The sequence below is a fragment of the Dermacentor andersoni genome, chromosome 6 (genome assembly GCF_023375885.2).
Source record: "Dermacentor andersoni chromosome 6, qqDerAnde1_hic_scaffold, whole genome shotgun sequence".
Classification (NCBI taxonomy): Eukaryota; Metazoa; Arthropoda; class Arachnida; order Ixodida; family Ixodidae; genus Dermacentor; species Dermacentor andersoni.
The window spans coordinates 185,884,760-185,900,020 of NC_092819.1; the positions used below are offsets into that span (position 1 = coordinate 185,884,760).

The 15,261-nt window shown below is 46.1% G+C and overlaps 1 protein-coding gene across 4 annotated transcripts in view; it reads left to right on the top strand.

The window, feature by feature from the left end:
• Positions 1-5,212, top strand: part of LOC126524007 (protein FAM204A-like) — an 89,425-nt gene extending 84,213 nt beyond the window's left edge. For all 4 annotated transcript variants that reach the window (XM_055067023.2, XM_050172392.3, XM_072288908.1 and 1 more), the window contains one exon: positions 4,909-5,212. Coding sequence is in view for 1 of the 4 variants with exons in the window: in XM_050172392.3 (XP_050028349.1) it covers positions 4,909-4,951 (43 nt within the window). In the remaining 3 variants the exon portion in view is untranslated. The remainder of the gene's footprint in view (positions 1-4,908) is intronic.
• The last annotated feature ends 10,049 nt before the right edge of the window (positions 5,213-15,261 follow it).

Consider the following 15,261-nt stretch of genomic DNA (forward strand, 5'->3'; position numbering starts at 1 on the left):
TGGGAGAGTTGTCTGAAAAGCCAGTTGATTTCGTTACAGCTTCTGAAATCCATGTGAGGTGCTTGCTCGCCTATCTCGGGGGTCATATTTTCATCATGTTTGGTGCATTTTTATTTTTATATTTTTTTTCCCTTTGCGTGTGCACTCTCCTTATGGCAACTAGGTATGAAGTGTTCATTGTAATATTACGGTGCTTTAAAGTTTTCATTGTATCTGGATGCAGTTTCAATAGGTAGGGCAATATTACCTTATTGCACTGAAATGTGGTCATTATAACCGACAGATCGTTATATGTGGAAATCATTATAAGTGGGTCCAGCTTTTTGTTGTGCGCTCCACCTGTCTGCCTATTTTCTTTTTGTTTAGCATGATTTGTGCATATAGGGGGGCCTTATTTCACCTGCCTTATTATTAATATGCATTTTGTTTATGTTTGAGCCATCCTTCCATTTATGCTTTGTTGTCTTCATATTACTGTACTCGTTGCTCCTTGACAGATCCTTGAAGGTATTGTAGATAAAGAAATGATTCTGTTTTTCCTACGTGTGTATCCTACGTGTGTAATCCTACGTGTGTATTCGCTAAATTAAAATGCAGACATTCAAGAAAGGATTCAACAGCCATCCTGCACGTGTTGCGGAATGACACCATGTCATTCTCATTTGTTATGCAATCTTTAACACTGCACATTAGGGGCCCATGCGGCAAGGAATAGTAGAGAGTAGCTATTTCCTTTCTTGAACTTCTGCATTTTAATTTAGCGAATGCACACATAGGATTCTGTGATGAAACGTATATTTATTTATTTATTTCAAAATACTGCAGGCCAATGTGGTGGCCCAAGCAGGTGTGGGTTACATCCAACATGAATGTACAAAACAACAGACAACAAAAAGCAAGCAAGAGAGAAAAAAGCAGAAAGAAAGAAGCAAAAAGAAAAAGAAAGCTTAAGAGAGAAGGTGACACTCCAACTCAGCGAGAAAATTATTGGAACCAAAAATATCACATGGCAAAGAATTCCAATCTTCCACAGTTCTAGGAAAATAACTGAATTTGAAAGATTTTGATTGGGGTTAGTGCAAATTCATGGCCATGGCATGTGCGTTGTGTTGTTAGGGATTTTATACTGTCAGGCAGATCTATTTTTATGTTACCAAACATACAATTATAAAGAAATGAAAGGTGACTGAACTTTCTGCGGGCTTCTAGAGTAGAAATACAGTTTAATTGCATTAGGTTGGATGGGGAATCAAGTCTACGATATTTGCCAAATATAAACCTAACAGCCTTTCTGTTAATACGTTCAAGTTGCATGATATCTTTCTTTAAATAGGGATCCCAAATGATAGAAGCATACTCAAGCTTAGAACGAACACACGTATTATAGGCTAAAAGCTTTGTTTGCGAGGGTGCGAATTTCAGCTTTCTTTTAAGGAACCATAACTTACATAGTGCAGATGTGCAGATATCAGAAATGTGGGTTGACCAAGTTAAGTTGCTTGTGAGGGTGACACCTAAGTACTTATATTTGCCTACAATCGAGATACTATTGTTTTCAAGGGAATAACAGAACAAGCTAGGATTTAGTTTCCTGGTGATACGCAGTAGAACTGTTTTCTGAGTATTTAGTTGCATGCCCCATTTTGGACACCAGTCATCAATAACATTCAGTGCATGTTGCAATTCAACATGATCTCTGGGTGATACAATCTGTTTAAAAATGATACAATCATCTACGAACAAACGTACAGACACATTTTCGGGAATAACATCAACCAAGTCATTAACATAAATTAAAAACAAAAGTGGTCCCAATACACTTCCCTGTGGGACTCCAGACGTGACATGAAGAATAGCAGATGATGAATCATTAATTACCACATACTGTTGTCTGTTGTGAAGATAAGCCCCAATCCATTGAACTATTTTTCCTGGTAACCCCAAGCACTGTAATTTGTACAGCAATTTCCCATGTGGCACTTTATCAAAAGCTTTACAGAAATCTAGAAAGAGAACATCTATTTGTCCTGATGCATCAAGCACTCGGGAAAATTCATGCACAGCTGTAACTAGTTGTGTAACAGTGGATAACCCTTTTCTAAATCCATGTTGAAATTTTGATAGTACATTGTTATCACTAAGGAATTCATGAATGAAGTTTGCAAGAACATGTTCGAGAAGTTTGCAACAACTGCTTGTAATAGAGATAGGGCGATAATTCTCAAAAGACAAGTGGTCACCTTTTTTATGAATTGGCTTAACGCGTCAGGCAGGAGGAGTGTGCATCGGGTCATAGGTGGCTCCCATCCTTAGTAGCATTTTTCTAGGACGGAGAGCTGGCAAAAGGTTTAGAAGGTGTAGTATATAAGGTATACAGATAGTATGTAGATGACTACTTGATTTTGGGCTGTCATGTAGACAAGGATATTTTCAGGAATATAGTACAAGCCTTTAATTCTCTGGGCAAGGGCTTGTCATTTACTTCGGAAGTACCGGTATATAATAAGCTACACTTTCTTGATGTCAAGTTAGAATTTCTACCGGAACATGTGTGTTGGTCATTCTCGCCCTGAGCTGGAAAACCACTAATGAACTATGCTTCAAACCATTCCAGGCTTGTGAAGAATGGTATAGTAATTTAATGTTTCCGGTCAGCGTTGTTGAAGTCATGTTACCACACCTTAAACATTGCATTTCTTGAGCAAGTTGATTGGTTAAGAAAGGCTGGGTACCCACTCGCTGTGATGCTGGCATCATGCGCTAAACTAATGAAAAAACTTAAACAGGATAAAGAACTATGCGCAAAGAATCAAAGGCAGAAAGGTTTAGCTTCCAAGGTTTCAGTGATTGTGTATGTGCACGGCCTTTCATACAGACTTAAAGAGGTGGCTGGGAGTTATGAAAAGTGGTGTTTTCGGCTAAAAACAAAATAAGTACTGTGTTTTCTAGGGTAATAAGTAAGTTCGAAAGTAAGGATGATGCAAAGAAACAATGTAGTATTAAATATTTGAGTAAGAACTAATTTGTTGATTGCGCGAGGAACGTTGTACATCAGATCCCTATGACGTGTGGTCATGTGTACGTAGGGCAGACTGCGTGCGAGAACACGAGACCAAGGGAACACTTGTCTAGTCTGAAAGGTTGCCCTAGTACGCATTTGGCAATGCATTGTCAAGAACATGCTTGCTCACCTTGTCTTATAAGCACCGACATATTGTTTAGGCATAGAAATCAAAACGCAAGAGAAATTGTGGAAGCTCACTGGATTGCAAAACTAAAGGAAATATGCATCAGGCATCCTTCTGTTTCATTGTTGGATAAAGGGAATTCGCTCCTGTCATCATATCTCTAAACACATTTTCATCTTAAGTGCTTTTTTAATGCGCTTTGCTGTTTTTATGTTGACCGGGTAGCGCTGATCCACGGCATTTTATCGCAAGTGTTATAATATGCACTATTGGCGTGTTCTGTTTGCTGGATCGCCCAGATCTGTGGGTATCGAAGCAGGTGGTTCTTCGAAAATAAAACCAGTTGTTAGAAAGCGCTGCTCCTTTTCTTTGTCCCTGTTTGTCCTGCGCACAAAAAGTTTTTAAAAAAATGAGTCTGTTCCAACTAGGGCGACTCGCAGTTATCTTTCAAGTCAGTGGTCTTATTTTGCGTGTAAAAAACATTGATTCAGGCCACTGGTTAGGTGCATTTTTACCAGCTGCTTTCATTCGTTAACACTTTCGTAGTCTAGCTTGTCGGGCCACAATGACTTCTTGTGAGCTGCGTTCACTGCACGGTCGGCGCCGTTTGCCCACTCTTAGTTGCATGGAGTGTGGTGTGGTGAATAGAGTTACAGTGGGCACCAAGGGAAGGGAAGTGCAGTCAAGGATCGCAGAATCTTATGTGGGGTGATGTAATTAGGAGACTTGCAGATGCAAATTTGAATTGGCTAGTGCAAGATGGATAATTTGGCATCGCTGGGAGAGGCCTTCATCCTGTAGTGGACATAAAAATAAGCAGATCATTATTATTAATGCAAGAGCATTATATGGCTCATGAAGCGGAAAATGGTCCAAAAAGGCTACAGACCCTCGACATTTGGTGGGAGTCGAACCCACGACCTTTGGTGTTAAGGCAAAGTTAGTTAGGGTGCAGTTAAATTAGAGCTAATTAAGGTGCTCGAACCCATGACCTTTGGTGTTAAGGTGAAGGTAATTAATTAAGGCACACATAATTAAGGCAGTCGAACCCACAACGTTTGGAGTTAATTAAGGTGAAGTTAAAATAAGTTGACTGAAAGAGCATAGGCATGGCGCGGTGGCCGGCCTGCTTCGGCATTCATCCATGTAGGGATAACTAAGTGCTCCTTCAATTTTGTGTTACTACCACTACTACTATACTATTATTCTACTCCAGATCTGTAGCGTCCCCATTTTCCCGGATATGGCAAGCCAGACGGTGTTGCCCGAGGGGGATGCATGCCGAAGCCGAACTAACTGTGCCACTGAGGAAGTCGCACAAATTAAATCTGTTATTGTTGTAATCAAAACTTGGGAGTTCATTTACGTGCAGTTCATTTGTTCCAAAAAGAATCTCCTTGTAACATTATCTTTTGTAACAGCCATTAATTGGGGCTGCCTAAGATTAGCGGAAAGTTGCAAGGCTGCACGGGATATTAAACAGGAAAGTATGCATGAAGTGCCATGTCCTAGTATCTTTTGTTATTTGATGTACTTTGTTTGCACCACAATATATACTACATAATGCCATACCAATTAACCCTTCAATTAGCCTTTTTTATATTATACAAATGTCCATTGCTTGTGGTATTCCTTATAGAGCGCTTTAGCCAGAAAAGGACACGAAATGTGATTGCACCACTGGGCCTCAATACAGCCATCCTGCTGATTTACCTTGCAGGTTTGAAGCAAAAGAGCGGTGGCAGATGAAGGGCAATATGTGACCGTGTGGCTAGCATGATGGATCCAGGTCGTGGCAACGTTTGCTGCAGATTCCAGTGGAGTGCTGTTAGTACGAACAGGCAAGCGCAAGGCCCCCAACTCCGTGCACGGGAGGAAGCAGTGCTGCTGCAGTGCCACCTCTTCCGAGTGACCTGCTATGTGGCCACAACCACTCCACACATTGCCCAGGTGTCTTATCAGCTCCTGATAGTAAATGTGCTGTTGACTACAAGCAAATGCATTAAAATGCTTTGGGTGAGCAATTTCTCTCTGTGGTGATCGTAAATACATTCATCTCTGTAGCAGGCCACACTAGTCATGCTTGGGCAGTACGCACTGCATGCTCCGCTGGCGCCTGCAGCTCACACTGTTAATCAACAGCAACAACGGACATGTGCGCATTGCACGCACTGTGACAATAAACCAAAAGCAATAGATGTGATGCTTGCTCTGTGGTGCATTAAAGGGACACTAAAGGCAAATACTAAGTCGACGTGACCTGTTTAAATACCTTTCCAGAAACCTTGGAACGCTTATTTCATGCCAAGCAAAGACTTAGTTTTCGAGAAAATTATATCCGAACGGTCCGAATACCTTTTTACGAAATTCAAATCTCCCGCCACCCACCTAGGGGAGTGGTGAGGTTGCATACGCCATCACCACCCATCGCCGTCGGTGAGTATAACGGCGCCTGACAGACGGCGGCACCGAGCCACGACAGAGCGGCGGATTCGCCGCTGCAACTGCTTTTTGGTCAAGTGACGTAGACTGTTCAGGCATTCCGTGACATCACGTGAAAGTTGAATTCTCTGCTACTTGCAGTCTGTGCGAGTTTTGCGAGTCAGCAAAACCAGTGCAGCCTACGCAATCACGAAAGTACCAAAACGTGAAAGCGTGGGTGGCGCAGTTGAGCGAAAATGAAACCTTCCGACTGCCCGCGTCATTGTCAACGGTAATTTTAATGAGTTCTTTTTTCTAAATATAAAATTGAACTGGACAAGCAGCATTTTATTTCATCTTACAATACGAGGATGTTTTTGCAACGAGTAGTTGAGTACTAGTGCTTTCGTCATCGAGTAAGTGCTTGAATGTCCCGTGGGAGTCTCTAATCATGTCCTGCATTTACCTCGATTATTAAAGCTCTGTTCGCGATAATATTCACGCCTTAGAGATTCTCGAGCACTAATCTATCACTTCAGCTTGACTTAGAATTTGCCTTTAGTGTCCCTTTAAAGGGACACTAAAAGCAAATTTAATCTCGAGTGATAAATTATGTTTCCACAGCTGCACACCTATGATTGCTTTTGTCTGCTGCAAGATCACTCAGTCAGATTCTCAATTGAAGGCCCTATGCTTTTCTCTTCCTCAGTTAGAATTGCTGCTAAATATGGAAGTATATATGTTGCCACTAGAATGTGTTGCTGGGTGCGTTGGTCGAAGCCTGAGGGATGCATAATACAGTTAAACCTGGATATAACAAAGTCGATAAAATCAGCAATTTTCTTTGTTAGATTGAAATTTCTTTGTATTGAAATTCAGTCCTTTATGCAAATAGGTACAGTCACCGATAAATTTTTTTTCACATGGAAGGGGCTGCAAAATTTTCTGAATGATTGGAGAATCGAAAATAGCAAGTTTCAATGAGAAAGAAAATTCATTTTGTTGACTTTGAGAGTCCCCGACGAAGGACACGATTTCATGCCACGTGAACAATATTTTCACATCGGCGGTACGAATTAAGCGAAGCCAGCCAAGCTTTCGCGTCCGCTCCGCTCCTGTGGCTGAGTGTGTCACTCACAGTGGGACTATGCTATCATGAAAAGCACCAGCAGTGGGCGGCTAATGCTTCATCTGCTGCTTTCTTCAGTGAACTTAATCAACCGGCCGAAGTGAACAGATGGGCCGTCAGTGTGCTCTGAAACCACCGAGGCGATGTGATTTTCACTGACTGCCCTTGCCCAGGCCTCTTTTACTGGGAGTCATACGGGAAGCAGCCTTCTTGCCATTTCCTGCTGTTCATCTTCTTCCCGCTAACCCAAACGTCAACAAGGCGTTCTAGCAACACCTGCACCAGCGGGGCGCGCTCTGACCTGGAGTTAACCTATGGAAGCAACCAGAGATTTCACGAGCACTGGGATGCTACACTGGAAAGCATTGAATGACAAAGACAGAATGGACTTCACTGGGCCCAGCAAGTCGACAGGGTACTCCACCAATCATACAGAGGTGAGCAGACCTAATCTGCTTTCCACCAAACGGTGCTAACGCTACGCCAATGGAAGCAAGCATTGGAATGAAAGCGCGGCAAAACGCTGGCCAAAGACAAGCTGGAAACGAATACACGGATGCCAAAAGACCGCGCTCTCCAAAAGGAAGGAAACTACCCAAACTCCCACCTCTACCAAAGGACGATTTCAAGATTGTTGTGTGACTGCACCAAAGCTTACCCCTATGCAGCATCATCACACGCGACAGCAATCATTGAGCCTGCAACCATCAATTTTCTGGTGAACGATTTTTCCTGTGGATCAAGCTGGGCTCTACATAACCATCTTCCATACTCCACATCAAGAGGCAGCCATGAAAGCATTGGGACTTCACCTCCTAACCATCAACGGCACAGACCACACCTTCAAAGCATACACAGCCACCGAGGAAGGCACACTGAGAAGGGTGGTGCACGGCATACTGCCACACACTCTATCAGAGACCCTGCTTGCCAACATGTGGATTCACATGCAAGGAGTCAAACCGATAAAGGCCTGCCTGATCGGCAATACCAAAAGTGCCAGTCTGACATTCAGCAGGCCCATGCTGCAGAGAACCGTATACTATTACGGAGGAGAACTAGTGTGTGACCGATTTTGTGCTACCGTCCAAGTCTGCAAGATCTGCTGCGGAAAAGGACATTGCACGGAAATTTGCCCAAATCCTACATGACAAATCTGCAAAATGTGTGGGCTCAAAAACCCAAGCGAAGGACACCTTTGTGAACCGATCTGTGCCTCGTGCAGAAGGGAGGGTCTTACTGTGGCTAGAGCTGCACCAAGCGCTTGAAGCAACTGCAACAGCCACGAGCATTGTGGACATCACGTCCACAGGGCAACAGACAACTAAGATGGCTCTCCTCAGAGTATGAGGAAGAGGACTGCAGTGCGGGTCGAAGCCAGAGAAGTAGAAACGCCAGCATGGAGAGATCCTGCTCCAGATCTGCACAGCGCTCTGCCGCCTTGACCCTGCCAAGTGTGCAGAAACAAAAATCCCGATCCTGGCCCCGATGAGGAACAACTACCAGAGATCAAAGACCAAGTCAAAGAATACACCAGCACAGGTAAGCTGGGCAGGGGTCGCGTCTTCCGCAACCAAACTCGCTGCACACAGTGAGGAATACAAGCGAGCCATCTCAGAGAGCAGACAACTTAAGGCTACCTTAGGCAGTAAAGTACAAGAGGTAGAAACACTCAAGCAACAGGTAGCTGTGCTCACAGCACAAGTGGAGACACAAACCCAGACCATTCATTCCGTCACCGCAACAGCAACCACCACCACCACCACTACTCGTGACACATTTCAAACAGCCAACACAACAACCACTGTCACAGCGGCCGCCAGCACAAACTCGACCCTTGCAACAAGCGACAATACAAGTGACCTACAGCAAGTTGAACACATGTTTGCATTACAGCAGCAACAAATCCAACGACAATTTCAGCAAATGCAGGAGCAATTACAAGTGCAAATGCAGCAGATGTTTACAGAATGACAAGAACTAAAACAATACTTAGATGATTCCATTCAGAAGTTCCAACGATCGCGCGAACAATGATACAGCCACACCTCGGACAAGCTGAGCGTAAAAATCATGGTCACCATGGACACTGAGGATACCACAACCGCCGAAACTCCTCATCATGACTAACAACACAACCAGGCAGCAAGAGGCCCATCCCATACCCCTGTATACCCATACCCCATTACCCCCATCCCATACCCCTGTATGCCCCGAGGCATTTACTCTCGCATTAAAGAAAAAAAAGAGACTCTCACTATATGGCAGTGGAACTGCCGATCACAACGCAACAACCTTCTTGGAATGACACAGATGTGCGAACTCGTGCTGATCATGCTGCCAGGCATCCCACCAGAGTAGGCAACAGCGTAGCTCGTGATACCACGCCTGACCTAACTTTTGTCAGTGACGAAAGAGGAGTCACCTGGAGTAACCTGGATGAGATACTAGGCAGTGGCCCTTATATTATACATGTAACTTGCAACATGGCAAAAGTATCCCAAACCCTGGGTACGGCGAAACTCACTGACTGGAAAATGTACAGAGAGAAACAGCAGACAGCCCATTCAACACGAACCACTGCAGCAGAATGGAGCACTTAAAGAAATCTACAATGCCACCACCAAGGAGTACCAGACCATACCAGAAACACCGTTGATGCACAACCACCTGGCACACCTCTGGGAGGCATGCAGAAGTCAACAAAGCATTGGAAGTGACAAAGACGCAACTGTAAACTCCGACGCCGAATAGACCAACTGGCAGAAGAAGCCAATGCCAGAGAGCTCGATAACAACAACTGGCAAAGTTTTTGTGATTCCCCACCAGGCAATCTAAGCACCAAGAAAACCTAGGCTATCCCCTGTTGCCTGCTGGACTCATCCAGCACACATATGCAAGCAAATAATGTCATGAGGAAATTCGTCGGAGAATACCCAGGCACGGGAGACGAGCTCATCCAACTGCTAAAAACACTTACACAGAAGAAGCAGAGACGCCTTCACCTAGCCCCAGAAACTATCACAGCCAAGGTAACGGAGATATAGATGCCCCCATCAGCTTTGCAGAACTCTATGCCGCGGCTCGGGCATTTAAGAACACAACAGCGGGCCCAGATTGAATAACCGATGCGATGCTGAGAAACTTGAGTGACTCGACCATCCAACAGCTAACCGGTTTCTTTAATGATGTGGTGTGGAAACCCCACAGCCAACTGCCCTCGGAGTGGGAAATAGCAAATGCTATCTAATACTGAAGCCAGGGAAGCCGAGCGAACTAGGCCAACTACAACCCACCTCCTGTCTGGGCAAGCTTTTCGAAAGTCCTCACCAGACTCGAGCGACACATAGAGCAAAACGATCTGCTTCCGGCCACAATGTTTGGCTTCAGGAGAGTGGTTTCGGCCCAAGGCGTCTTCCTACTGCTGAAAGACAAAGTCCTGCACCCTCCGTCGGGAAGTCTAGACAGGATCTTGCTCGCACTCGACATTCAAAAAGCATTTTACTTTATCTCACACTCCATGATTCTTGAGGGGTTCGAGGACGTACCGTATTTACACAATTGTATTCGACTTGAATAAGTCGAAACCCCAATAACGCGTGTGACAGGGGAAAAAAAATAAAGCATACCTGAGGGTGTGTTCCACAACGAAAATTTATTAGTAGCTGGCATTGTCACTGGACTACTCGTCTTATGCCATCGTCCTCACTAGTGCTTGCTGCCATTGTCATCGCTGCTGTCGCTGGGCGGGACTGTACGGTCGTCGCACAGCGAAATTCCACATTTGGCAAACGACCGCACCACAACATCTTTTGGAACAGCAGCCCACGCCGGATGCACCCAACCACACGCAGCCGTCAAGGAGGATCTTTTGACAGGTCCGGTTGTCTTAAGTTCGCGGTCTGCCGCCAGCCACTCGTACTCACGGCGGAGCAGGTCCTTAAATGGCGAAGATCCGGACTTGTTTCACGACTATGTCGCACTTCACTAGTAGGGACCGATCACGCATTTCAGCGACATACGCCGCAAGCTTGGCCTACAGCTCCGGAAAGCATCCCGACTTCGGCCCATGGGAAATTCTTCGCTTGCCGTCACAGGTGCAAATTTTGCTTCGCTGCTGTCGCCACTCTCGTACCACCCGTTCAGAAACATCGAACTTGTGGCCTGCTGCGCAGTGATTTGTTTCTTGGGCGTAAAGGATGGCAGCCCTCTTGAACGCTGCATCTAGTTCTTTAACTTGTCTCCGCCTGTAAGTTCACGCTGTGGCTGGTCCGCGCCGGACGAGGCTTTCGCTGGATCTTAAACTGAGACTCGTTGCATAACACTTGGGACGCTATATATCGCTGCGCGCTCTCGCTACTACGGTAGAAAAAAGTTTACTTAAAAGGATGAGGTCTGGACACCGACCAAAAATGGTTTAAAATAGTTATTTACGTTTCGGCTCCCCCACAGGAGCCTTGTTCACAATGAAAGAAGCGACAGAGCTGGCGCCCCTTTTTATGTGCGTCTCAAAACATGATTAAGGCACCTGGCATACATGGGCGGCAGATTGCCTTCGTTGCGATTAAAAGTGTGCGCTGTGGTTTGGACGATTAGGGACTCAAGATAAAGACGTGAAGAATGATTTCGTTCCTTGGCAATCACGTGAGATTTCTCCCAGTTAATCTTATGTGATGTGGCTGCGCAGTGTTCGGCCAAGGCATTCGATGCAACGTGTCGTTTCTGGACGTCATTCATGTGTTGCTTAAGTCTTGTTTTGAAGTTGCCGGTTTCACCGACGTAGACATACCGACAGTCCGCACACGGAATGACATACACCACGCCTGGGAACTTGTCCTTTTCCAAAGGGTCTTTCACATGCACGAGCTCGTGTCTTAAGTTTCCGGGAGGGCACGTGCGCAGCCTGCACGTCATATGACCGCAGGACGCATGCAAACGTCTCGCTTATGCCGGGTACGTACGGAATCGAAGCCCGTCTTTTGGGGGGTCCAGGCTGGGTGGGTACTGTGCGAGCAAGCTGGCGCCCTACTGAGTCAATGACGTACTCAGGGTATCCGCAAGCCATTAATTCCCTGCGCACAAGTGCATTGTCCGCCATGCGGTCTTCCGCTGTTGTGCACACGTTTCTTTTTTTTTTTGCCCGACGAAGAAGAGAGCCAACAACAGATCTCTTTTGCGAATTGCGAAGCAGGGTGCAGCGATTTGTAGTTTAGGTAGCGGCCCGTGTGAGTGTGCTTCCTAAACACCTTGAATAACAGGTTTGGCCCTTCTCGATGCACAAGGGTGTCCAGGAACGGCAGTTGCCCTTCAGATTCCACTTCAACGGTGAACTTGATTGCTGCTTGTATATTGTTTAGGTGAGCTGTGAAGGGTCAAGGTTTTGCCTTTGCAAAATGCTGAAACAGTCGTCGACATATCTGAGGAAGACTTTAGGTGCCGGTGTAAACGAGGACAACGCTTGAGCTTCGATAGCCTCCATTGTTAGGTTAGCTACTGGGACCGAAATCGACGCACCCATTGCTGCTCCGTGTACTTGCCGATAAAATTTCTCTGGAACGTGAAATACGTATTTGATAGGCAAAATTTTAGTAGCCTACCTAGGTCATGCACATCGATGGGGGATCTGTCAGGCAACGTCGGGTCTTCGTCAAGGGCGGCGACGCAAACTTCCACGGCCATGTCTATTGGTACGCTTGTAAGTAGCGAGACCATGTCAAAAGAAACTAAGACTTCGTCGGGGTGGACGCTTGTCCCTTTAACCTTGTCAATGAAGTCGTACGTGTTGCGTATGTGCATGGCACGTTTTCCAACGAGTGGCGAAATGATTCTGTTAAGAACATTTGACAGCTTGTAGAGCGGCGAACGTGTGAAGTCCACAATGGGGCGCAGGGGAACATCGGGCTTGTGCAGTTTCGGTAGGCCGTATATTGCAGGAGCAGATCCATTGTGGCAAAGCAGTCTGTAGTACAACTGCTTGTGCTGAGGTGGCACCATACGGAAGACGTTGGCGAGGAGTTTCTGCAGGTACCTCTGAAGCTTGGGTGTCAGGTCTCTTGCGCCGCTGGCGTACGTGTGAGCGTCACTCAATGGCAAGCACATTTTTTCGATGTATTTGCTCCTGTCTAGAAGGACGGTAGCGTTCCCCTTGTCGGCGGGAAGTACGACAATATCCCGATTCTCCTGCAGCCTCTTGACGGCGTCACGTTCTTGCCTGCACAAGGTATCCACGGCGGGTTGGGCGTGCAACTTCGACAATACGTTTACAACGCGTGTGCGAGCCTCATCACGGCGGGATTGGTCGACCAAGTTCACAGCGCGCTCAGCGGCGCATATTACTTTCTTTGTGTCCGTTGCAGGTCCCGTGTTGAAGTTGAGACCGAGACTTAGAACTGCCATTTTGTAGCCGTCAGGCTGGTATGAGGACAATTTGTACTCAGAGTTTTTGAGGGCATTTGGTGGACGTGCTGTGTGGCACTGCTTCAGCCTTTCAAATTTCCTGTCGTGGCATTGCTCATCTTTCCGAGCGCGAAGATTGGCTTGAATCTGCTGGATCTGCTCCAGCAATATACGGCCTACCAAAAGTGCACAAGCCCGATGTTCCCCTGTGCCCCATTGTGGACTTCACACGTTCGCCGCTCCACAAGCTGTCAAATTTTCTTCACAGAATCATTTCGCCACTCGTTGGAAAACGTGCCACGCACATACGCAACACGTACGACTTCATTGACAAGGTTAAAGGGACAAGCGTCCACCCCGACGAAGTCTTAATTTCTTTTGACGTGGTCTCACTACTTACAAGCGTACCAATAGACATGGCCGTGGAAGTTTGCGTCGCCGCCCTTGACGAAGATCCGACGTTGCCTGACAGATCCCCCATCGATGTGCATGACCTAGGTAGGCTACTAAAATTTTGCCTATCAAATACGTATTTCACGTTCCAGAAGAAATTTTATCGGCAAGTACACGGAGCAGCAATGGGTGCGTCGATTTCGGTCCCAGTAGCTAACCTAACAATGGAGGCTATCGAAGCTCAAGCGTTGTCCTCGTTTACACCGGCACCTAAAGTCTTCCTCAGATATGTCGACGACTGTTTCAGTATTTTGCAGAGGCAAAACCTTGACCCTTTCACAGCTCACCTAAACAATATACAAGCAGCAATCAAGTTCACCGTTGAAGTGGAATCTGAAGGGCAACTGCCGTTCCTGGACACCCTTGTGCATCGAGAAGGGCCAAACCTGTTATTCAAGGTGTTTAGGAAGCACACTCACACGGGCCGCTACCTAAACTACAAATCGCTGCACCCTGCTTCGCAATTCGCAAAAGAGATCTGTTGTTGGCTCTCTTCTTCGTCGGGCAAAAAAAAAAAAAAAACGTGTGCACAACAGCGGAAGACCGCATGACGGACAATGCACTTGTGCGCAGGGAATTAATGGCTTGCGGATACCCTGAGTACGTCATTGACTCAGTAGGGCGCCAGCTTGCTCGTACAGTACCCACCCAGCCTGGACCCCCCAAAAGACGGGCTTCGATTCCGTACGTCCCCGGCATAAGCGAGACTGTTGCACGCGTCCTGCGGTCATATGACGTGCAGGCTGCGCACGTTCCCTCCCAGAAACTTAGACACGAGCTCGTGCATGTGAAAGACCCTTTGGAAAAGGACAAGTTCCCAGGCGTGGTGTATGTCATTCCATGTGCGGACTGTCGGTATGTCTACGTCGGTGAAACCGGCAACTTCAAAACAAGACTTAAGACACACATGAATGACGTCCAGAAACGACACGTTGCATCGAATGCCTTGGCCGAACACTGCGCAGCCACATCACATAAGATTAACTGGGAGAAATCTCGCGTGATTGCCAAGGAACGAAATCATTCTTCGCGTCTTTATCTTGAGTCCCTAATCCTCCAAACCACGGCGCACACTCAATCGCAACGAAGGTAATCTGCCGCCCATGTATGCCAGGTGCCTTAATCATGTTTTGAGACGCACATAAAAAGGGGCGCCAGCTCTGTCGCTTCTTTCATTGTGAACAAGGCTCCTGTGGGGGAGCTGAAACGTAAATAACTACTTTAAACCATTTTTGGTCGGTGTCCAGACCTCATCCTTTTAAGTATGCATCATCCCGACCAGACGGGCTTCCGTCATACTTTCGATTTCATAGAAAAAAGTTGCATCGCCTTGCTTTGCACAGGCACTCTCCTGGGGCTTACGCTGCTCGCAATAAACTTTTCGGAAAGTGAGACGCGTTGCATAAGATGATGTATGGGGGTTTTTTGGCGCAAGGGCCAGGTATGGCCAAAGAGCGCCATGTCTGTGCTAATGGGTTTGCAATGTACTTATGATTACTATGGGGTTGGTGTGACGTGGCTGTAAAGGGGCCTTAAAATATACGCAATAAAGTGCGTAAAATCTGTATAATAAAATTATGGCGATGACGTATGACTTGTACTATGAACATTTAGATGCATTTAAAAAGAATGATACGATAGGTAAAATATAGCAGATTATAAGAAATGCTAGAG